This window comes from Tympanuchus pallidicinctus, unplaced genomic scaffold, assembly GCF_026119805.1.
Source record: "Tympanuchus pallidicinctus isolate F22 unplaced genomic scaffold, pur_lepc_1.0 scaffold8, whole genome shotgun sequence".
In the NCBI taxonomy this organism is placed as follows: domain Eukaryota; kingdom Metazoa; phylum Chordata; class Aves; order Galliformes; family Phasianidae; genus Tympanuchus; species Tympanuchus pallidicinctus.
In genome coordinates this window covers 33,137,208-33,158,354 of record NW_026294802.1, presented here as the reverse complement: position 1 = coordinate 33,158,354, position 21,147 = coordinate 33,137,208, and the positions used below count along the sequence as shown (strand labels likewise).

Below are 21,147 nucleotides of genomic sequence, written 5' to 3'. Positions count from 1 at the left end.
TGAAAATATATAGCATTTGTACATGGCTGCAGTGCAGCTAATCTGGTTTGTTGTAACTAGATTATGGGTTTTCTGCCTTTGGCTAATCCTGATCTTCCTGAGACCAAAAGTTTGCTGGGCAGAGCAGTGGTGAGGGCATGTGAACTTTCTTGCAGTTTTCAGCTGCTGGACATCCCAAAGTTGAACTTCCCCAAAAGGGCTGCAGAGATATTATGGGCTGTATGCAGGGACAGTGCTTCTTTTGGTATCCTTCAATGACATAGTGGGGTTGGAAACACTGCAGGTTCTTCCTTGGGGTAAATACCCTTCCCTGTGGGTAAATGCCCTTCCCTGGGGGTAAATGCCCTCATCATGTCTGTCCCCTTGAGAAACACACAGCTCTTGGGGCTGGCTTCAATGAATCTCACTCCTTGTGGGTGTTGTTTACATTGCTCAGCTGTGCTAACCGCAGTGTTTTCTCAGAGGTATGTAAGGAGCTTATTGCAAGAGGGTTTTTTTGGCTGTTAGTTTTGACCTGTTTTGTTTACTGCCATCTGAGCTGTTTGTAAATACCAAAATCAAAAAAGTCTTTCCAATTTTAGACAGATGAGCCTAAGCAGTGCTTAGATGCCCTCAGAGGAAGTGTAGGTTATTTCTGTAATAAACAAGACTAATGATCTCTTGTGCTTTGTGCTTGACAGAAGGTTGTAATGTAAATATGGATATGTTACTACCTGAATGAACTGATTTATATTTGACCGCTCTTTTTAGCACACTTGTCCCCAGACAAGCCAAAGACTTGTGTGCCTGTTGTGCTATAGGGCCAGTCACTTGCTTTAGGTGCCTGCCTGGGGGTTGCATACCCCCAGCTGGCATGCATCTTTTGCTTAGCAGGGCTCATGATTTGCTCAGTTGCAAAGAGGAAGAGAGAAGTGCTGGACTTGCCCTGGCGTGCTCAGGAGCAGGCAGGGATGCATGGAAGCACTGGTCTATGGGAGGTAAGTAGGTGGTGTCTGAGCTGCCTTCCTGCTCGCCAGAGGCTACTCTGCATCTCAGCAAGACCTAGCTGCCCTGCATGAAAGAATTCTGTTCCTTAGCTCAGAGTAAAGGTGAAGGTTTTATCCCCTGTCTGAACTACCTTGCTCCTGGGTGATATGGTCAGTGATCAGAAACAATATCCCAAGTGAAGATGAAAATTCTGCTTTTGTGGTGATCCCGAATCCATACTGAAATAATCAACACAGCTAAGTGTCAGTTATTCAGGCTTTTTCATCAAATATGATTGGTTGCCCTGTACCAGAACTCTTTAAGAAATCAATTTCTCTTAGTACCCCTGTTCCCCACTTTTGTTTCATTAGCAGTAGGGCTTGTGGCTTCTGGTTAAAATTATCTGCCTGCGTAAAGCAAAGAGGTTGACCCTGTTTGTTCTGCCCAGAAAGGTGCCAATTAGTGCTCCACTAGAGTCAAAATTTAACAAAGGCTTGAATGTTCCTGTTCCTGTTGCTCAACAAGATTGTTTATCAATTTACACGGAGGCCACACTGCCTTTTCAAAGTGCTGCTGGAGGGCTGCCAGACGTAGTAAGAGAGACTGCTTTCATTGTTTAAATGCCACTGAATACAAGAATGGCAGACTGATGCTTGTTTTCCTTTTATTTTATGATGATCTAATTGCCAGATATATATAATTCCTCATTACGGCAGGGAAGTTGTTTCTGCAGCATCTGGTACTTCTCTGATTATCTACAAACGGTGTCTGAAAATTAATAGGAGATCCAGCTTTCCTGTAAGAGTACTAGTGGGAGCTGTTGCCTGCACAAAGCCTGAGGAGACTTCAGAGTGCACGAACTGCCTTTGTCAGGGAGCATATAATTTTTTTTTTACATCCTAGGAAATTACAGGCTTTGGTTACGGCTCCAAGAAATGTGTTCTACAAATGTTGTAGCATCTGTATGTTGCTGTTTTTACTGCAGTCGTTGTGCAGGTCATTAATCTGATCTCACGTCGTAAAAATTTCTCCACCCTCTTTATGAGTTTCTTTGTTATCATAACACTTTCCAATACCTTGGCGTCTAGCTCCTCTATACTCCATTATAATTACCCAGGGTAGAACAATGCTTTTTTATACTTGTCATGTATTTTATACATGTCCCACTCCTTCAGTGGAGCTGCTGAGTGCCATGTTTGCCACATTGCTGCTGTGGGCTGAGCATCCAGGAGCATGGCTAAGCTCTGCAGAGCTGCTCCCAGAGGCTGGGAGACATTTGGCCAGCAGATCCTCCATGCTCTGGGCTGTGTGTGGAAGCTTGGCAGTGCAAAGCTGCAGCCTCATCCTCTTCCTACTGCTCACTTGCAGATGGAAAGGGGTTGGGTGACAGCCATGATGTGGTGGCGGTGGTGGTGGAAGTGGGAGCAGACCAAGGAGGGAGCAAGCTGTATTACAGAGCATACAGACAAGCAAGGACAAGGGCCCTTTGTGTGCATGTCAGGAGAACCCACTTGCATGGATGCCAGATGCCCACCAGTTCCCCTACAGCTCCCAGAACTTGCAGCTTATTTCTGATGGCTGTGTGTGCAGTGAGCAGAGGTGAGACCAGTTTCCATAGAAACACAGGGGAAAGATGAGGCAGCACATCGGAGGTGAATGCTGTCTGATGGAGCATTTTGGAGCTCTATCAAAGACACTGGTCCTGCTAGGCTGTATCCCATTCTGCATGGGGCCATGCATGCTGAAGGCCACAGCGAGACCCAAAATGCACTATGCCTGTGATGAGGCACAGGTCTGCTTCTTGCAGGTCCTGGGAGCAGAGCTGGGAGAGTGGTGCCTGCATGGAGCCCCTCGCAATCCTATTCTGGCCATCCTCCATTGTAAAGTGGAGAGAAAGCAGCATTTGACGCTCCTACAACTGGTACGTCTCTTTCATCTCTTCCATCACTGCCAAAAAGCTCTGCACAAAGCTTGATCTGATGCTGTGTAAAAAAGAGAAACTGCAAAGGGGAGTGTTGAGCAACCTCAGCTGTCACAGAATCACAGAATCAAAAAGGATGGAAAAGACCTTCAAGAGCATGTAGTCCAACCATCAACCTGATCTACTGAGTCACATCCCTAAGCCATGTCCCTTAGTGCCATGGCTGCACATCTCTTAAGTACCTCCAGAGATTAGGGCTCCCTCTCTTCCCTGCGTAGCCCATTCCAGTGCTTGAACACTCTCTTTTTGAAGAAATTCCTCTCACACCACTTCAGACTGTCCTGGTTAAGGCAAGGTGGTGGCAGCTCTGCCCGGGGTGCAGGGCCAGACTATACCAGGCAGTAATGAGACAGTGCAGGGCTGCAGCCTCTGCCTGAACAGTCCTGTCTGCCTTGTGCCCAATGCTCCCTACAGTGGCAGGTGAACTCCTTCAGGCTGCCTCAGAGTGGGACTAAAATTTGTCACACGTGTTCTGTCACCTGCTGAGATTTTGTTGTGCCTGTGGCAGCTGTGCTTTTGTATGTTACGTGTGTATGTGTCCTTCCAGTAGGATGGGAGCTCACTGAGCCTTACTGGAAAATCAGCAGTCTTTGGGAACATACCTGATCACAGGTCCCCAGAGGTGTCTAGGAAGGAGGAGCTCACGGGACATGAGCATGATCAGAGCCTGGTGCTTTCACAGCGTATGGCCTGCAGTGATGCTCTCTGCCACACATCAGACAAACATCACTAGCTTTTCACAGCTGCCAGTGGGGCTTGCCTTCTGCTGTGCCAATGCACTGCCAAAGAGCCATGACAAGCAGGGAGCCAGAGCTATGGCCGCCTCTGAGGAAAGGACTGGAGGCTTCAAGCAGGGAAGTGTTTTCCAAGGAAGGGACGTGGTTCTCGTCTCCAAGGTATGTTTTGGTTTCCAGTTCTTCAGGGCAGCAATGCCAATGGGGCCAGGCCCTTCAGCCAGGCAGCGCCATGGAGCAGCTTTGCTCTACGAATGGGCTCACTGACGTGGTGCATTTGCACAGGGGTCGGCACCCAGCCCATTGCAGTCTACTTTCACAGCTCTATTGTCTCAATTTTGGTCGAACTACACCTTTTTCCAAGAATCCCACTAAGCTCATGTTTTTCAAGCAGTAAGCCATGGCAAGGATGAGGCCTGCTAAGCCAACAGCGCTTTCTCTTGCCAAAACTGTGGCATTTAGCAGTGTAATACACACAGGCTTCATTGTCTGTAACAGCAACTTGAAAGTGAAATGCATGGTAGGTAATGTCTGTGAAAGACAGGTACTAGGCTGCCTGAAAACTTGTGTAAGAGCACTGTTAATGGTAAGTAGGGCCTGTTTCGACCAAGGCACAACTGAACACAAAGCAAATGCTGCTGCAGTCCTATGGAGCGTGAGAACAAAAGCAAAGACCACATTCAAGGTTTGTCATGGGTTTGTGACTAGATAGGTTGGAAAAAGACCTGTTACTCTTCTCAGCTTCCTCCACACTTATCAAGGCTGGTGTGAGCACTTCCAGCTCTCGGCACAGTGAAGAATGAGATGTCTTAATAGTGGCTGAATTTAGCTTCAGCCTGAAGACCAGCTGCATGAACATGAACTGAAGTAAAACTTCAACCAAATGGGGGGGTGGGAGGGTGTCTCTCCCTTCAGATGGGGCATTCTATGCCCAGGGAAAAGGTAATTTTCCTTACTTTTTGTACCCCCAAGTAGGGAATGGTTAGATGAACTCAGACATCTGGCCAGCCACAGGGATTCATAAAGACTAAGGAAAAGACAGCAGTCAGTGGCTAGGAAGGAAGCTGCCTTCTTTGATTTTGGGTGGACTTGAGGCAAAGCTGTCAATCTGCACTGCAGAAGGTGACAGATGCTTGCGCTCTTCTCTGCAGGCAGGAAGAATAGAAATACAGCTTCTTCACTCCCTCTACTCCGAAAGCAATTCTCCTGAGCTTTAAGGCATAGTTCTGAGGTGACTGCTTTGGTGGGTAGAGAGCAGAACTGAATGGTATGCCTGAAGGGGCCAAGATATTGGACCAGGTCAGAGACATTTCCCTGGGTTTGTGGACCAGGCAAAGACTTGTCAAGGAGCTCCTGGAACACAGATCGTTCCATCATTTGTCAGAGGGGCTGCGCAGGCTGCATCACAGACACTGACTCCTTCAGACTCATGGCCAGGGCTCCAGCCAAGGGCTCGTCTTGTAAGTGATCACTATAATCTCAACACTATTTAAAATTTGTGGTCAGAGGCAAAAAGTTAGCATTTTAGACCTCCTTAGGCTGTGACAGAGGCACTTTGGCAGATCTAGTCAAAAACACTCAGATATCCTCCTCGTCCTTCTGCTACAAGTTTCTGCCTCAGTAGCAGAGAACATAGAGCAGGGGTTGTTCTATTCCAGACACTATTTTGGCATCTGAGCTCAAACCCAAGTACAGGAGCCCTTATAGCTTTACACTGAAAAAGCCTGGTGAAAGTGTGGATATCCTTCAGGGAATGGACAGAAGGAAACACTGATCAGCAACTCTGTTCTGTGGTGAATCAAAGTCCTACCTTCAAATCCCTCTAAAGCTCTGTCAGAAATGCTGATCTCCACAGCCATGTATTGTTGTGCTCTATATTCTGCTCTTATGGAATTGGCTTTGAAGAGCTGCAAGCCCTGAGTGGAAGTGTTTCAGTGGAAACACTTGCATAAGAGCTGGGAACACATCCTGTTTAAGGGATTAAAATGATACACATTCATCCCCTTCAAAGAATGACTATAGCCCAGACGTTAGCTTAGATCACAATTTTAATGTTCAAAAACTATAGAGGTAACAGAGAGATTACAGAACATAATACATTTTTTTTTTTTTTTAGTTTATTTACACACTGAAACTGAAAACTGCATCATTTATTTGAACATGAAGAGCACAAAGTATGATGATGATAGCAGGAGCGAAATGTTACCAATCACTCACTTGAACAATCTATTAGAGATGAGCTCATATTGAATGTACATCACTCAAACAGTATTGTTAACACTGGGTTTGGGTGAGCCTTAGCGTACCTTGGGATGCTATAAACAGATTTCTATAAACAAGTTTCAAGTCTTGTGGAAATATACCTTTACAGTTTGTATTTTGTTGGCTGTAACAGTGAAAACAAAACGTACTATTAATTTGAAAAGCTCCATAGAAGTGACTGCATGTAATTTTTTCCTCAAATTTGTGCTCACGGTGAAAGCAAATGCTATTTCAAGTTTCATTTTCATCCAAGATAATAAACTAAACATGGAAAGAATACAATTATTTTTAGACGCACGTCTCAAGCTCTGCTTTCCATCAATCCTGAAAAACACATTTCCATGTTTTACTAGAGAGACTCTATGCCTGCAGCACCAAGGCTGCGCTCCTGTGGAGGCACTCTCAGGACTCACACAACTGTGGTTCCCTTCCACTCCCTGCACCCCAGACACGCAGCCATCCCCTGAACAAAATGCTGGTGTCCGCTTCATCATACATACAAAGCCATCCCTGTGCAGCTGATATCTCCCAGCACAGGAGGTGCTAGTGTAGTGGTTACAGATAGCAGATGCCTGAGGCTGTGGTGGGGAGCTGCAGGGCACAGGCTAAAACTGCACCAGTTGCTGTGATTGTCACCTACCCTGGTATGTGATACTTCATGTCTCAACTACGTTTTTGCTGGCTGAAAAGGAAGTGCACAAGTCCTTGCCTGACTTCTATCTGTACTAGCTGCCTTCCACGGAATATAGATACCTATGCCTGAAAACCAAAGTGACACAATGTTAGGGCAGGTTGCAGGCTGCAGCTTACTCTGCTTTCTGCATAAGGCTGTGTCAGCGTGCTGCTGCCACCTGACCTCAGCTCAGGAACTGTGGACACTAAATGTGCCCTCTGTGCTAGGAAAGACTTGCTATGGAGAAACCAGGGAGATGTGCTGCAATTAGGCCTAGCAATTTCATTGGACCTTTTCTGTTTTTGCTTTTTTTTTTTTTTTTTTTTTTTTGGTTTGCTGTTTTTACATTAGCAATGTAATTATAATTTCAAGTTCAGGATTTAAATTGCCAACTCTTGGAAGAAAGGAAAAGATATAGATTTTGCTAAGTCTGAAGCTAAAGCACTTGTATTTCTATTAAAATTATTCTTAATATGCAGAGCCTATCTCAACACTTATATATCATAGGGGATAAACAACTGCAAAAATATACAGCATCCTATTTATTTACAATATATATATGTACATAAAAATGAAATTTCCTACAGTAAAACACAACTGCATAGATTTGTCTTCAGAAACACAGGCATGTGTACAATTTGTGAATTCTAGACCTTTCCAGCCCTGTACTTTTTAATAATCCATTATCTTTTCTTTTTTTTTTTTTTTCACAGTTTGTTACAGAAATCCTTACATTAGATACAAATAAAACATTCTTTGTGTACCTTATAGGAAATAAGGACTTTCCTGATGCCAAGCTGTTTAAGCGAGCAGCCTGGTACCAGGAGATAAAGCCATCTCACGGAACTGCTGATGGACCTGAATACATTCTGCTGTGCCTCTCTCCTAAAGGCACCGGGGTGAGACATTAGGACTGGAGGTGGGATAACACCACATGGAAAGAGTTTTGTTTTGACCAAGATGCTCTTTAGCCTTAATGTAAGGTTCAAGCAAAGAAACGTATTAAATTAATGACGAGCTAGAGATACCACTGCTTGCAATTGTTAATACTCAGAATCAGAGAGACCTGTGGTGCTTCTGCCTTGTAAGGCAGATGTACAGACAAAACCCATGTAACATCAGAACTGCATTTGCACAAATGCCTTGTTCCAAGGGGAGCATAAGCTATGGATCTGTATGCAGCTCAGGACAACAGCCTTCAAGGATGGGTGGGTGTCCCTGCCCTCACAGGATGGGGCTGGCCCTTCCCCCTCCAGCTCCACACAGGGGTTGGGCATTGCTCGGGTCTGTGTGAGCCCTACTAAAGACCTGTGCTGGTGCACAGATTTGGCACTGGCTCTCTGACCAGGAGCAAGCATTACCCAGAGAAATCTCAACTTTCAACACACTGTTCTCCAATAACAACCCACTGTGTTTTACTTATTAGGCATGTTTGCTGCCAGCCAGAGAAAAGTAGCTGCATTCTGCAACTGAAAGGGTGGTTTAAGCTCAAAACTAATTTCTTTGCAATGTGCTGTGGATTAGGAGAGGCAGCAAGTCTGTCTTTTCAGTGTAGGATTAGCTCCTGCGATCTTACTAGAAGCCCCTGCTCCTAATTACTCCTTCCTTGTCTCTCACCACTCAGCTGTTGTTATTAAGCAAAAGAGAAGTTTAAAGTATTTTGTTGCACTTACTAGGAGCAATTTTTCATCCAGTCTATGAAATTTGCAGTGCTCACGATAGTGATAAACTCTCTATGAAAAGAAAGCATGCTACCACCTACTAAGCAGATAGGGTACTCTGGATCCTATTAATTTAACAACAGAGAAACTCCTACAGCATTTCACTGTGCTCTTTAAATCCTAGCTAAAATGTGGGACTCGTACATTGTTGGCTACAAGTTCACTATTCCAAATGAACTGAATAACAGCAGTACATTTTACAGATAACCTCATACAAATATTGTCATCCATCACTGATGTTGACAGTTACAGCAGGGTCTATTGCATTCTGTTAAGAATGTATAAACCTGATGAGAAAACAAAAAGCACGTTATTTCACGTTCATTACCACAGACATCAATAAACACATGATTCCTTTCCATAAATATCTATAAATATGATGCCAGTAATCAGCCTAAGCAAAATTCCCTCTTTTTTTTTTTTTTTTCCACAGACCCAGAAATAAAGCCTACTTGAAGACTCAATATTTCAGGTATCTGTCTTTCAGTATCTAAAATATGCTTTGATGGTACTGTACCTTGGGTAATTTCCCTCTGTGCACACACCCAGATCATTCTTCTCCCTATTTATCCAGTAAAACTTCAGTATACAAATAAACCAGGAAAAGGAAGAAGGCTGAAGAACAAAGAGGGGGGAGAGGGATTGTCATGGAGGAGACTCAGGAAGATGCAAGAAGCAATCAGTCATCCAACAGCTCTTCAAGTCGAAGTGTAGTACACAAGATTACATAATATGGGGAAGGGACAGAAGGGAAAACATAGTTGTGACCTTGCTGGGACTCTGTGCAGCAGATCAGACCTCTAGATCCTATCTGGGTGTTTGAAAATCACTCCAGGATCTCCTCTTTCACAGCCCCTCAGTGCACAGAATATCACTGCTCATAGATCAGTAGTAGAAGGATAAAGGGGGAATGAAAGCAGAAGGGCCTCGGAGCATAATGAGGATAACACTATACAGTATTCTCAGGTCTGAGTTAGGTTTATTGGGATGAAATCTAGAGAGATTATAAGATGCCTTGAATCCTGACACGTGATTACAGCAAGCTAACAATAGCATGATCAAATGGTTTGGGCTGGAAGGGATCTTTAAAGATGATCTGGTCCAACCCCACTGACATGGGCAGGGATATCTTCTACTATAGGCCAGGTTGCTCAAAGCCCCATCCAGCCTGATCTTGAACAAAGCCAGGGATGGAGCATCCACAACTTCTCTGAGTAACTCGTTCCAGTGCCTCACCATTCTCATCATGAAGAACTTCCTTCCAATCTAATTCTGACCTTTTCTAGTTTTAAACCACTGCCCCATGTCCTGTCTCTACAAGCCACAGTAACATGTCTTTCTGATTCAAAGTTTAAAACCATCCTCCTGCTGTGGCTGCCTTTGTGGGTGCCTGTAAAAGGGATGCCACAAATGACATCTCAAGCTGGAAGACACAAGGAACAAGCTGAGAGGAGATAGCAAGCACAGATTCTTCTCTCTAGACTTTCACTAGGACCTGGACTTGTAGTCTACAGTGAATGAGGGCCCACCTGATGAAAGTGGTCCCTGATGAAGAGGGGACTTCCAGTTTTCTTCCTGCTGTCAGGCTGCTCCAAGGACCTCTCCACACATTAATGCCTAAAGTCCAAGTAAGGCCCCAAACTAACCTCTCTGTATGTTACCCTTAGAAACCAACTCTCAAGGTCCTGAGACCCTCTGTGGTCTCAACTCAGTGCCTTCAAGCCATGTAGGACAAAGTGGGGGAACTGAGGTAATTCAGTAGCTCACAGAAATCCCAACACCCTGAATTCTCCATCCCTAACCTTAGAAACAACAAGCTGTAATGACAGTTTATTCACAGGCAGTGCTGTTAACTACAGGCTCCTCCCACAGCTACAGTGGGAGCCAGAGGGTCGCCGCGCACTGACATCTCAAATACAAATTACTTAGGGCATTACTTAGCCCTTGGATGTGACCTAGGGCTCCCTCAGCCTTCAAGTTTTTTTCAGGAGCCAGTTTCATCTTATGAGAGCAAAACTCAGACACATTTTTAGCTCACAGGATGAATGATACGAAGTGAACACAATTATGCTGCTGGCAGTGCACTGAGTCTGCTGAGTATGGTCAACTATCACCTGCTTAGCATTTGAATCTCTACAAGTAGTTCTCTACACCAGCTATAAGGCATTAGGCAAATACTCTGTGGACAACAGATACAAGTTACAGTGTTTCTGCTAGTAGTAATTTAATGTCTTTTCCATAACTGTTATAAAGAATTGATGTGAAATGTAAATAAAACATTTCAATAACGCAAAGTGTTTATGTTATTTGAAAGAAATATTACAGACTTCAAATTCCATTAGAAATCTGGTGGGTGAAATCTTCAGTAGGGTAAGATCCTGCTCCAAATGCAGTCAGAAACCCTGCTGACTTCAGCAGGAGGGGGGTGAAACACGAGAGGACCAAATCTCTACAGGGTCACCCTAGGTGTGTACAGATGAATCCAAGAATGCAAAAGGCATGAGGTATAATTAAATGTGCAGGTTTTGATAAAAATGGAGACTGCCATTGTTTTCTGAGAAGAGCAGGGCATTAGTGAACAGTTTGATGCAGAAACTTCCTATGGAAATCTCTGAGCATCTGCTTCTCTTCAGGTTCAGGTACTCATTGCAGATGCTCATTGCTGAGCATCCTGGCTGTTGGTGGCCAGGCGCAAACTGAAAGATAGCAGGGAAATGGTGGCTGATGATGATCATCCTACTCCAGCTCCTTGTACCCCTTTGCAAACACAAACACACACACACACACACGCCTGCTTCTCAAAGCAACAAACGAGCCAAGCCTAAGGCTGGCTCCTCCACTGCAACATTACAGGAGAAGCACCAGATTTAGGACCTAAGTTTATACAGCGCTCATTTATGCTCTGGTGGTGCTTTTTGTATCCATATCCAGAATGCTACACTTAGTTGGTGAGGCAAATGGTGTACAAAACAGCAACAGAACAAACAAACAAACAAACAATGCATACAATTCGAGAGCAGTTTTTGTTAAAACGCAATGGGAAAGGGAGTGTACTGATGACATTTGGGATAATCACTCCAGCTGGAATTGATAACACATGTTGCTGCTCTAAAGGAGCAGAGCTCATGGTTCAAGGGCTAAGAATAATAACAGAACAATGCAGTTCATGGGTGGAAGTGGAAAAACAAATTGTGATGAATTCCTATGAGCAATACTCTATATAGTCTTGCAGACAATACAGAATTTATGCTGATCTGATAACTCAGTATTGTGGGACAGAACGATATGCCTGTTGGGATAACGGGTCTGTTTTCTGCAAGAAAATACACCCAAAACAGCATATTCAGTACTGGAAAATCATTATTTGGATTTGATTTGAGTTAACTCACAAAAGGTAGAATAGATAACAGAATGGATGGTTGCGATTTTGGTGTGTAGCAAACAGGCATGTCTCCTTTCCAGAAGGTCAACTTCAGTTGCTGCCTTCAGTACTACCTCCTGACTGTACCCAGTCGTAGATGACCAATGGGATGCTCACTAGGGAAAACATTATTCCCAGTGCCAAGAAAAGGGAAGCCTGAAACAAAAAGAAAAGTAATGAACAAAATAAAAGACAATTAATTCAATTGTGTTAACTTTTCTTCTTAAGGTGATTTACAAAGTGATGTATCAAAACCATGAGCTAAAATGGGATATGTCTTCTGGTGAAGACAAGACCCATAGATAATTAAGCAGATTACTGTCATTAATAATTACGTGCTGAACATCAAAAACAATTTTTCCCCTTTCAGTTCACTTGTTAGATGCCAACCATCCCTAAAAAGGATTAAACGAGTCTGCCTTTAGGACTTATCAGCTCCATTCTCCTCAAAGCCTGGATGTGGAACGTGCTGTATGCCTTCTGATTCAGCATACTGAAAGGACACCCACATTTTGGTTAAAACTGTGGCTGCTTGCAGAGCTTCTGCTCCCCCAGAAGGAAGAGTTCCTCACTTCACAGAGAAGAGCCCTGGTGCAAAGGGAGCCCAGCACCAGGAGACACACAGAGCAAATGAAAAGGCTGCTAGCTAATGGAGGCAAGAATGGAAAGTCAGGAGAAGCAGCTTACACACATTCAGATTAAGCAGACTTTCTATCTAACTCATTTTAGGGAATGACATGCAAAATGCTTTGCATAGACCAGAAAGGAATGCATACCCAAATCCTCTGAGTAAATTTTCCTCCATCCTGATGTGTAATTTTTAAATACAATGATGAAGGAAGAATGAAAATCAGCATATTGGCAGAAGTGACCCCTGCAAAATTCAAATGAATGAGTATTATTAGTTGCCAACACCATAATTATTATGTTGCTAATTAGCAACAGTTTTTTACTGGCAGTACGAAGACAGGATACTGTACCTACGACTCCAAAAATATCCTTCATGGTTGGGATAAAAATGACTAAGAGGTTGATGATAACCAAAAGAACAAAAGTAACCAAAACATGACGGCATAAGTCAAACTTTGTTTTTCTTGCCAGCTCAAATAATGACGAACGCACCTGTAGGAAAAGAGAGTTCTCTGTTAGGAGCAGTCCATCAGCCAGTTCAAGGCTCCCCATGATTATTTTATCCAGTTCTTCATGTGACAACAAGCTGTACATGAATCTGGCAGAAAATTTATGCACTCAGATGTACTGCCTTTAGAAATAATCCCTGCAATTATTCTGGTGTTTCAAAAATGTATGTGTAGATGCATCTGAGGGATATTCTTCCCTTTCTACCATGCCTTTTGGGATAATGAACTTCACCTCTCAGCCTGCTCCAGTGAAATCATGCGAAGGAAGAGAGGGCCCTTGTGGATTCAAATTACAGCTACAAGTGATTCATTTATTTCCTGCAGGGAAAAGCTCTCCAGAAGCCACTGGGAATCCGGTGTGGGAAAAGACTGATCCAAGCTCAAGTTGTTTTGTAGCTGCAACATTAGTGACTAGCAAATGGTTGGACTGTACTGAAAAAATCCAACGTGCGCAGAGATCACTTGCTTCCAAATCATGTGGAGTCTTTTACTTACAGTGAAAAACAGCACTGGCACTGTGAGTATAACTGCAACAATCACAGCCAAGCGCACCGTCAGGATGAGGATGTCATCTTTACTCTGGTACTTGTGAAGCAGATCTGACTGCACATTTTCTATGGAAAAGACAATTAGGTAAGAGTACTGGCAAGGAGGCAATTAGTTTACAAAAATCACTGCTTAACAACAGACTTCTTGAACAACAAGTGATTTATCTGCAAACAAGAGTATGGAATGAACATTCTTGAGTTAAAACAGCATTTTGAACCAAATCTTAATGATCTCATTATTCCAGATTAATCCTTTGGAGGACTGATTAAGGAATGCATCCTAATTCAAGACAGCACATGCTTAAGTCTAAGGTGATTTTCACTGTAGGAAAGACAACAGTGAGACATACACCAAAACTTTCTTAAATATATGCATATATATGAAAAATGATTAAAGTAAAATAAGCTACTTCTAGTCAGTTCTGTGGACTTGTTTTTAAAGTTTTAAAGTTTGAAATGATATGCACTGCAATGGCTGAGTTAAATATACATTACAGAGTTGAGATCAATTAATCAAAACAGCCAATAAACTCCCAGTACAAAGCAGTGCCTCTGTTTCCAAACAAGAACAAAACCTGTCTGAGGTCAGCTCCCTGTGGGATGTTTTGACATCTGCACTCACACCCCTGGGCAGCTCCACAGAGGGCTGCCCTTCTGAATTTTCTCTTAAACCTGCTGCCCCTTACAGTGCCCACAGCATAGCCAGTGCGTTCTGCGCAACCAGCGTGCCCAAGGGAGCACGCTGTGCTGCTAGCGGGAAGGCAGTGGCCATGCTTTAAAAAGCCCTCCTGCAAAAATGCTCCCTTTGCACTCCGTTTAAATACTGATAATGGGCAGGGAAAGCAAGTTGCTGGGGGACCTACGTGCTTGCTTTGTGTCTTTCTAGTATTTAGGCACGGCAACTCAGGGAGGCGGCTGTGAAACACACCACAGAACCACACTCGCTGCCCTGTTTTAGAACAGCTTGTATTTTGTTTCTGTCTGCTAATCTTAGAAGGCTGACAGTAAACTCGTAAACCGCTCTTAAACCGAAGTCCTTAAGCGGAACTCGGTGGGCATGTGTAGATCAAAATCTTGGTACAACCTCCTCTATTCTTGAAGGCAGAGAGCCGCCCTGCAGCGAAACTCCTGTGCTCCCCCCGGGGCATCCTCCTGGGGCAAGACCACCTCTCAACACCTCTCCGCAGCGCCTGAATTCCAATCAGGAGAAAAAAAACACTCTCCCACCTCCCTGCAGGTTAGGAGTGGGATTTTCAAGCCGGGCACATGCACAGCTTCTGCGACACAGAGCTTACTCTGCTCCTGCGAGCACAGACTGCAACTTCTGTACCGCTCACGGGCTGCAGCCGGGTAGGAAGTGAAAGGCAAGGCTTACAGTTGAAGGTCTGTTTTCCTTTCAGCTAGATACACCACAGAGCCCAACCACAGTGACCTTTTAGGGGAAGAAAAACACCTCTTTTCTGTAATTCTGCAATGTAAATATAGTCATAACTGCAATACTTTCGAGAACACAGCAAACAGACAAGCACTACTGGTGTAAAAATGAAATGGACAAAATAAAAACCCTGGTCTTACCCAGCTAGGGAAGAGGTTAGAAAACTAAGTGCACATACATAAGGCAAAATCTTAGTCCCAGGGGCAAGTAGGAGTGGAGTGGAGGGGGTCAATATTCCCTAGGCTCCTCTCTGCGTTGTTTCTTGTGGCACTAACCCTGAGATCGCCAGTGTTTGTATGAGCCCCAGTGGAGCTGTGTGGAAGCACATGGTGTCCATGTGCAGGGACGCCTGCTCCATGAGGGAAATTCCTCTTCCTCCCAAGGGTCAGGAGGATGCAGCCTCTGCCTCCTCCATGGGGTGTGAGAGGTTCCCAGGTCCCTACGGGTATCTGCCTCCTTACATCCCTGGGGTGACCTCACCAAAATTTCCTTCCTGCCAAGACAAAGTGTCCGTGGGAGTGGGTCCATGCTGATTCACTCCCACTGCCCTCCCGGGGCTACTGATCTGATGTGTTTCTGTAAGTGTTCTAGCAAGCAGCAGACAGATGAGAACAGCTGCTGCTGCTGTCACTTGTAGCAGATACTCTCTCACTTCCATCAGTTTTATTGGGAAAATCACAACTGAGGACCTCAAATTACTTCAAGACAAGAAGGCTCAAGGCGTTATAAGCCTGAAAAAATCGAGATAGGTACACCTTTGGAAAAAAAAAAAGCCAAATTTCATATTTACTTATTTTCTTTCTCTTGCAGTATGTGGCTCACAATGAATGGTGTCACAAATGGGGAGACTGTAACAAAAAGGTCACTTGGGATATAGAATATACAGTGAAGAAGACTGATGACCTTTAGCTGACTCTGAGATAAAAGACAAATGTCAATTGAGTCATCTGTCTCATAACCCCTTAACGGCCTATGAGCAAACACACTGCGCTTCAACTTTTCCACTATACTGGGAAATGGGAGTAGCTTCCTGGGCCACATTCATTTTTTATCCTATTTACTTAATAATTATATCTGTTCCTTTAGGACAGCATACAACACGGTTTGTTTGTTTCGCTAACTTAACCAATATTTTAGAAGAGACGCAGTGCAAGTCCCAGACACTGCAATAGCCACGCTTGGCTGCTGAGCTGGGACAACCCTCTGAGCTTCTTCACCCTTTGCAGTCAATTTACGTAACCAAAAACTGAAGGGGTGAACCCCAGGGACACAAGGAAAATACGTGGTGTTTTGTCTACGATTAAAACGTTAAATAAGAAAGCAAAAAATCCTGCTGCATTTGATATCCTGACTTATTTGATATCCAGTTCCTAGGACCTGTTTTCAAACCTTCCTCATTTTATACAGTCACACATCAGTTATTACCAATGCATACAAAAAGAAAACAACCCAGGTAAGGACCATGGAACAAAAGTCTTGGTAGGGCCCAGCTAATCCCCAGTTCCGCTAAATAAATCTTCCTCATACTTTGAATATGCCTTCTGTAAACACTATTTTCACTTGTGTTTCTCATCTCAGGGGAAGAAAGGAAAGGGTTTATACCTTCAGTATGAAAACCCTAAGGAAAATTTTTTGAAAAAGTATTTTAATGTAAGTGAATGGGACTTTCCAGTTGGGATTCACTATCGATTTCATGTGTATTCTCTGTCTGCATACTTACCATAGAAAGTCAAATAGCCAAATATGGCAGTCATAAAGTACATCACAAACATGGCAAAAAATGAGATATTTGAAACCAACTGCATTTTTTTCTGTGAGCGGCTGGAAAAAGAAAAAAAGAAGGCATATAAAATGGTTGGATTGCATTTCTGAATAGCTGTTTAAAAATGTATCAAGTCTTTGCATAAACATATCAATCCTGGAGAGACCCATGAATTCATTTTCATTTAAAACAGGCATTCATTGACAGCTGCACAAGGAAGAGAGAGGTGGGAGAAATTGATCTTGGAGTTTAAGCCCAGCAACGGCTCTGCTCCCAGTCCATACAGAGGGAAGGGAAATTTGAGCGGGCAGGGAGAGCCCTTAAACACATCAGTAATTAAATTAAAAGGGCAAAGTAAAGGGAGAGTAAACATACATGCAGAAAAAAAAAAAGAAAGTTCCAAAAACAACATTCTGAATGTTTGCAGAAAAAAATGTGTATTGCCATGAATAGAAAATAATGGATGCATACACACCACTGCAGATCCGCAAAATAGATCAAGTGTAAATATTTCATTTTTAGATATTTGCTGTGAAATAGTATATATATATATAGAGAGAGAGAGATCTAAATACATGCAGGGATACCCTAAAAAGGGCACAGAGAACCTGATGAACTCAAGTGAAATACAAAGTGCCCAGCTTTGAGCATATCCTGAGGGTCCCCATGAGTTTGGCTGTTCACAACCCTCCCTTTGGTGCCTCCTTCCCACTTCCAGGGCGCAGGGCTCCACACCAGCCCCATGTTGTTCCCTGCCCCAGCCAGGCTGCAGCAGTGCCAAGCTCCAGCTCTGCACAATCCTGCTCAAGACCACAACAAGTCGGCCATTCTGGTGAGAACACAGTAACATAGGCAAGGCTGAAAATCATTTTTGTTTCTGGTACCACACCAGATTTTTAGCTACACTGGAACAAATGCCGTTCCAGTGTATGGCTGAACACACGTCTCCTTCCTATGCAAAATAACAGCAGTCGGCACAACTTGGCTCTCCCCAGGCTGCCATGTACTTCCAGAGAAAACTCCCCATGTATTGCATTATCCTCAGCTTTTCTCCACCCCAACGGCACCTCTGGGAGTCCAGCTTTCCTAGCTGACAGCCACACTCATTGACTTGTTTGCTTTTATTGAAGCACATCTCCTCTGAATGGCAAGAATGACTCAGAGCACCTCTGCACTAACATTTTCCATGCAAAACAGTGAAAACAATTAACAGGAAAAAAAAAAAAGGAGAAAGGCTTACTCTTTAAGTTCGCTGTAAATTGGAAGGACTGATGGGTGGCACACAAATGCAAAAGCGATGGTTGGCAAAGCATACACAGTCTGTTCAGAGAGAATTTCAGACAAAAAGTTAAGAAAAATAAGTATTTTTCCCAGCAGTACGAAGAAATGGTCTGTGTTGAACTACCTCAGCTCCCAGCTATCGGGGCTCTTCAAATGAATGTCAAGAACCCTTTTCAGAGAAGGCAGGAGACCTGTCAGCTGGCACATACTTAACAAAATATGGAGAGCAACACTCTTCCAAGAGGAGGACAACATCTTGGTCTTGGCCACCCAAGCCCAGTCCTGACCTTGTCCTCAGTGCACAGCAGTGGATGCCATGTGGCTGTGGCACTGCTCCCAGGCAGGGGTCTCCCTGCCCAGCTACTGCCACCGCCACCAACACGCTGCCACGTGTAACAGGGATGTACGGTGGATCAATGCTACACTACCCTGCCTTGGAATGGAGAGGGGTGCACACCCATGGTGCTAAGGCTGAAGTCCTGGAGATGAAGCCCATATCCAGACTGTAAGAAAAGAGAAGAGGAATGCAGAACTTACAAATAAATGGATATTTCAAGGTACCAGACAGAGCCCCTTCATTTCCCAGGCCAACAAAAGGGCTAGGAGGACTGTGGAGGGAGCATGCTTTTCCTTGGGGAAAGAGAGAGACCGTTACGTCACTAGGAAGCACAGAGGGCCTCTGCAGGGAGCCTCACCCACTGCTCAACCAAAAATCTGAGCAGGTTTCAGTGGTCAGCATCTGGCCAAGCTTTATAAATGATCTCAGAGCTCAAGCACTTCCATTCTCCCCTAGGAAACTGGTATGAGCTGAGATCACATGAAAAAGGTCCTCCTGGTAAAAGGAGTCGATTCCTACAAGCAGCTCTCCCCACTGCTCAGAGGTTTCCTCATGTTGGCCACATGAAGCCATCCTAGGGTTGCCCAGTGGGGTGGGATTCAGAAAGCACACTGGTTGCTCTCCAGTGGGGCCTTTCCACACCCTGACCTGTGCTGCCTTCTCTGCTTCATTCCCAGTGCACTACTGTTGTGGAAACTCCATCCCTAGAGATACACAAAAGCCTTTTGGACGTGGTCCTGGACACTCTGCTCTGGGTGTCCCTGCTGAAGCAGATGGACCAGAGGTTCCCGCCAGTCTCAAAATGGATCTCCTCTCATGTACCAAAGTTGCTAAAGTGATTGGCAAATTGTTGGCCCTGAGAGCAAATCTCTAAAGCTTAAATACAGTGCGCCTAATTCAGATTGATTGCTCCTTCTGATGGGCATTCATCAGCTCTGAAGTAAACACTAACACGTCAGGAGAACAAGACTGCCCTTTGACACTGGCTGAACTGTACCTACACCTATACTGCTACTGCACACCCAGCTAACTGCTTCTTGGCCAGTCACATTGGATCTGGGCTGATGGCTGCCCCCAGCTGAATGAAAGTGCTCGTGTTAATTCAGGTTGCTTCTTGCACTGAAGCTGGTAAGATGAATTAAAAAAAAAAATAATTTTTTGCATGCATATACTATGCATATGTGTTCTCTATGAATGCAGTGGTGATACCCTGAGGAACGTGCTCTACTGGATAAGGTGCCATTCAAGAGCACTGCAAACCAGCACAGCTGGAAGAAGAAATCCTCTTGCTCCCACAGCTACAGCCAGTTGCTCTTTTGCACTCTCTTGGCACAGCATTTTGTGCAGCTGCGCAGTGATCAAGGAAAGCATCCAGCTGAAAGGCCATCAAATTTTTGCTTTCAACTGTATCCTTTTTCCTCATCTTGTTCACCATATGGCTACAGAAACACATACCCTGTCACAAAGAAGTGGTTTGTGTGCAGGACAGATGGATTACTTCTGGCTTTTGGATGCAGGCATGGTTTACAGTTTCTGCTGAACCACAGCCTAAGCACTCAGTTGCAGAATGGAAAGTAAGAAGCGGTAGAAAGGAAAACTCTCATAAAGAAAGCATTTGTTATCTGGTAGCAGCTCAAGCTCACAGCCTCAGCATGCCTGCCACCAAGGCAGCTCACTCTGTCTCAGTTTCCTGAGGAATGGAGTAGCAGAGCAAGGCTGCAAGGAGCTACAGGCATCACGGCACCTCCAAAACACTGGGCAAGGACACCTGTCATGCATTCACCATCAGTTATGTGTGGAAGCACGGAGGGCAGGCCCTAAGTGCTGCTGAGCTGATTACGACATGGGGTGTAGGTGCATATATTATGTGAATCAAAAATAAGTATCATAAAGAGAAACATACCTTGGAATTAAAGATAACATACTTTGGCTTACACATATGCTCATGTGCTGAGCTATTTGATAGGATAGGTGATGTTGTATTTAGCTCCGGTTCGAGACAGGGAATTTGAAACTTCTTGTAAATAACCTAGAACAAGAGCTAACTGTTAAAAGCAATACTAAAAAGCAAATTAAAATCAAATTCAGAAATTCTGCATATCCTATCAAGTGACTGATCCAACAAACAAAACAAGCTGAACTTACCACTATCAGGAAAAATACCATACAGCTTAATGAAAATCCACTCGTATAGCCAAGATACCCTGAAATTTAAAAAAAAAAAAAAAAAAGTTATACAGAATATTTTTTATTAAACATATATTGCTTCTTAATTATCTACTCAAAGGAACAACTTGAATGTTTTATATATTTAAAATAAACTACAGGCTTCTGGGCAGGACAAAATGATCTTCATTTGGTGCCTTCCGTGTTGTAAGACCCTGAGATTTCAGACAGAGCAGAGTTTTAATCCAATCAGTGTGACTTGTGTCTTCCTTCCTGAAGGTCACTGGATGGCACTTTAACTAATTTTACATTTGTAATAATTGAAATAAACTGGAGGATGTGAAATTGCAATCAGAATGTAACCCAGGTTCCCTGTGATGCAGAAATGTGAGCTTACTACAGGTTAATTTCCCAAAAGGAAATTCCCAACAGGAGCTCAGTGCCAAAATCTGTTACACGGTTTTAAAAAATACATTATGTTCCCACTGGCACCCCTGTGGACTCAAACACATTTGAAAATGTGGTTCTCTAAACACAACTTACATACAAGTTCAGCATTTTCAACTAAGCTAATCACTGAAAAATTCAACACTAACAGAAAGAAGAGTATTTTTTTTGCAATCTTCCTTTATGAACATGTTTTTACGTTACACATCACATAGAGTCACCTTATCGAATAAACACTGTCCTAACTATATATTTAAATCAATTTCCACAATTG

At 43.8% G+C, this 21,147-nt stretch overlaps 1 protein-coding gene across 2 annotated transcripts in view; it reads right to left on the bottom strand.

Annotated features, from left to right (window-relative positions):
* Positions 1-6,908: 6,908 nt before the first annotated feature.
* Positions 6,909-21,147, bottom strand: part of SLC38A1 (solute carrier family 38 member 1) — a 36,948-nt gene continuing 22,709 nt past the window's right edge. Inside the window, exons 9-17 of one of the 2 annotated variants that reach the window (XR_008202706.1) lie at positions 20,406-20,464; positions 20,164-20,289; positions 17,883-17,962; positions 16,601-16,701; positions 13,393-13,511; positions 12,739-12,880; positions 12,535-12,632; positions 11,727-11,914; positions 6,909-8,624 (exon numbers count right to left, since the gene is read on the bottom strand). Coding sequence is in view for 1 of the 2 variants with exons in the window: in XM_052668289.1 (XP_052524249.1) it covers positions 11,810-11,914; positions 12,535-12,632; positions 12,739-12,880; positions 13,393-13,511; positions 16,601-16,701; positions 17,883-17,962; positions 20,164-20,289; positions 20,406-20,464 (830 nt within the window). In the remaining variant the exon portion in view is untranslated. Of the gene's footprint in view, positions 11,915-12,534; positions 12,633-12,738; positions 12,881-13,392; positions 13,512-16,600; positions 16,702-17,882; positions 17,963-20,163; positions 20,290-20,405; positions 20,465-21,147 lie in introns of both variants that reach the window. The other variant, XM_052668289.1, reaches the window with a different exon arrangement.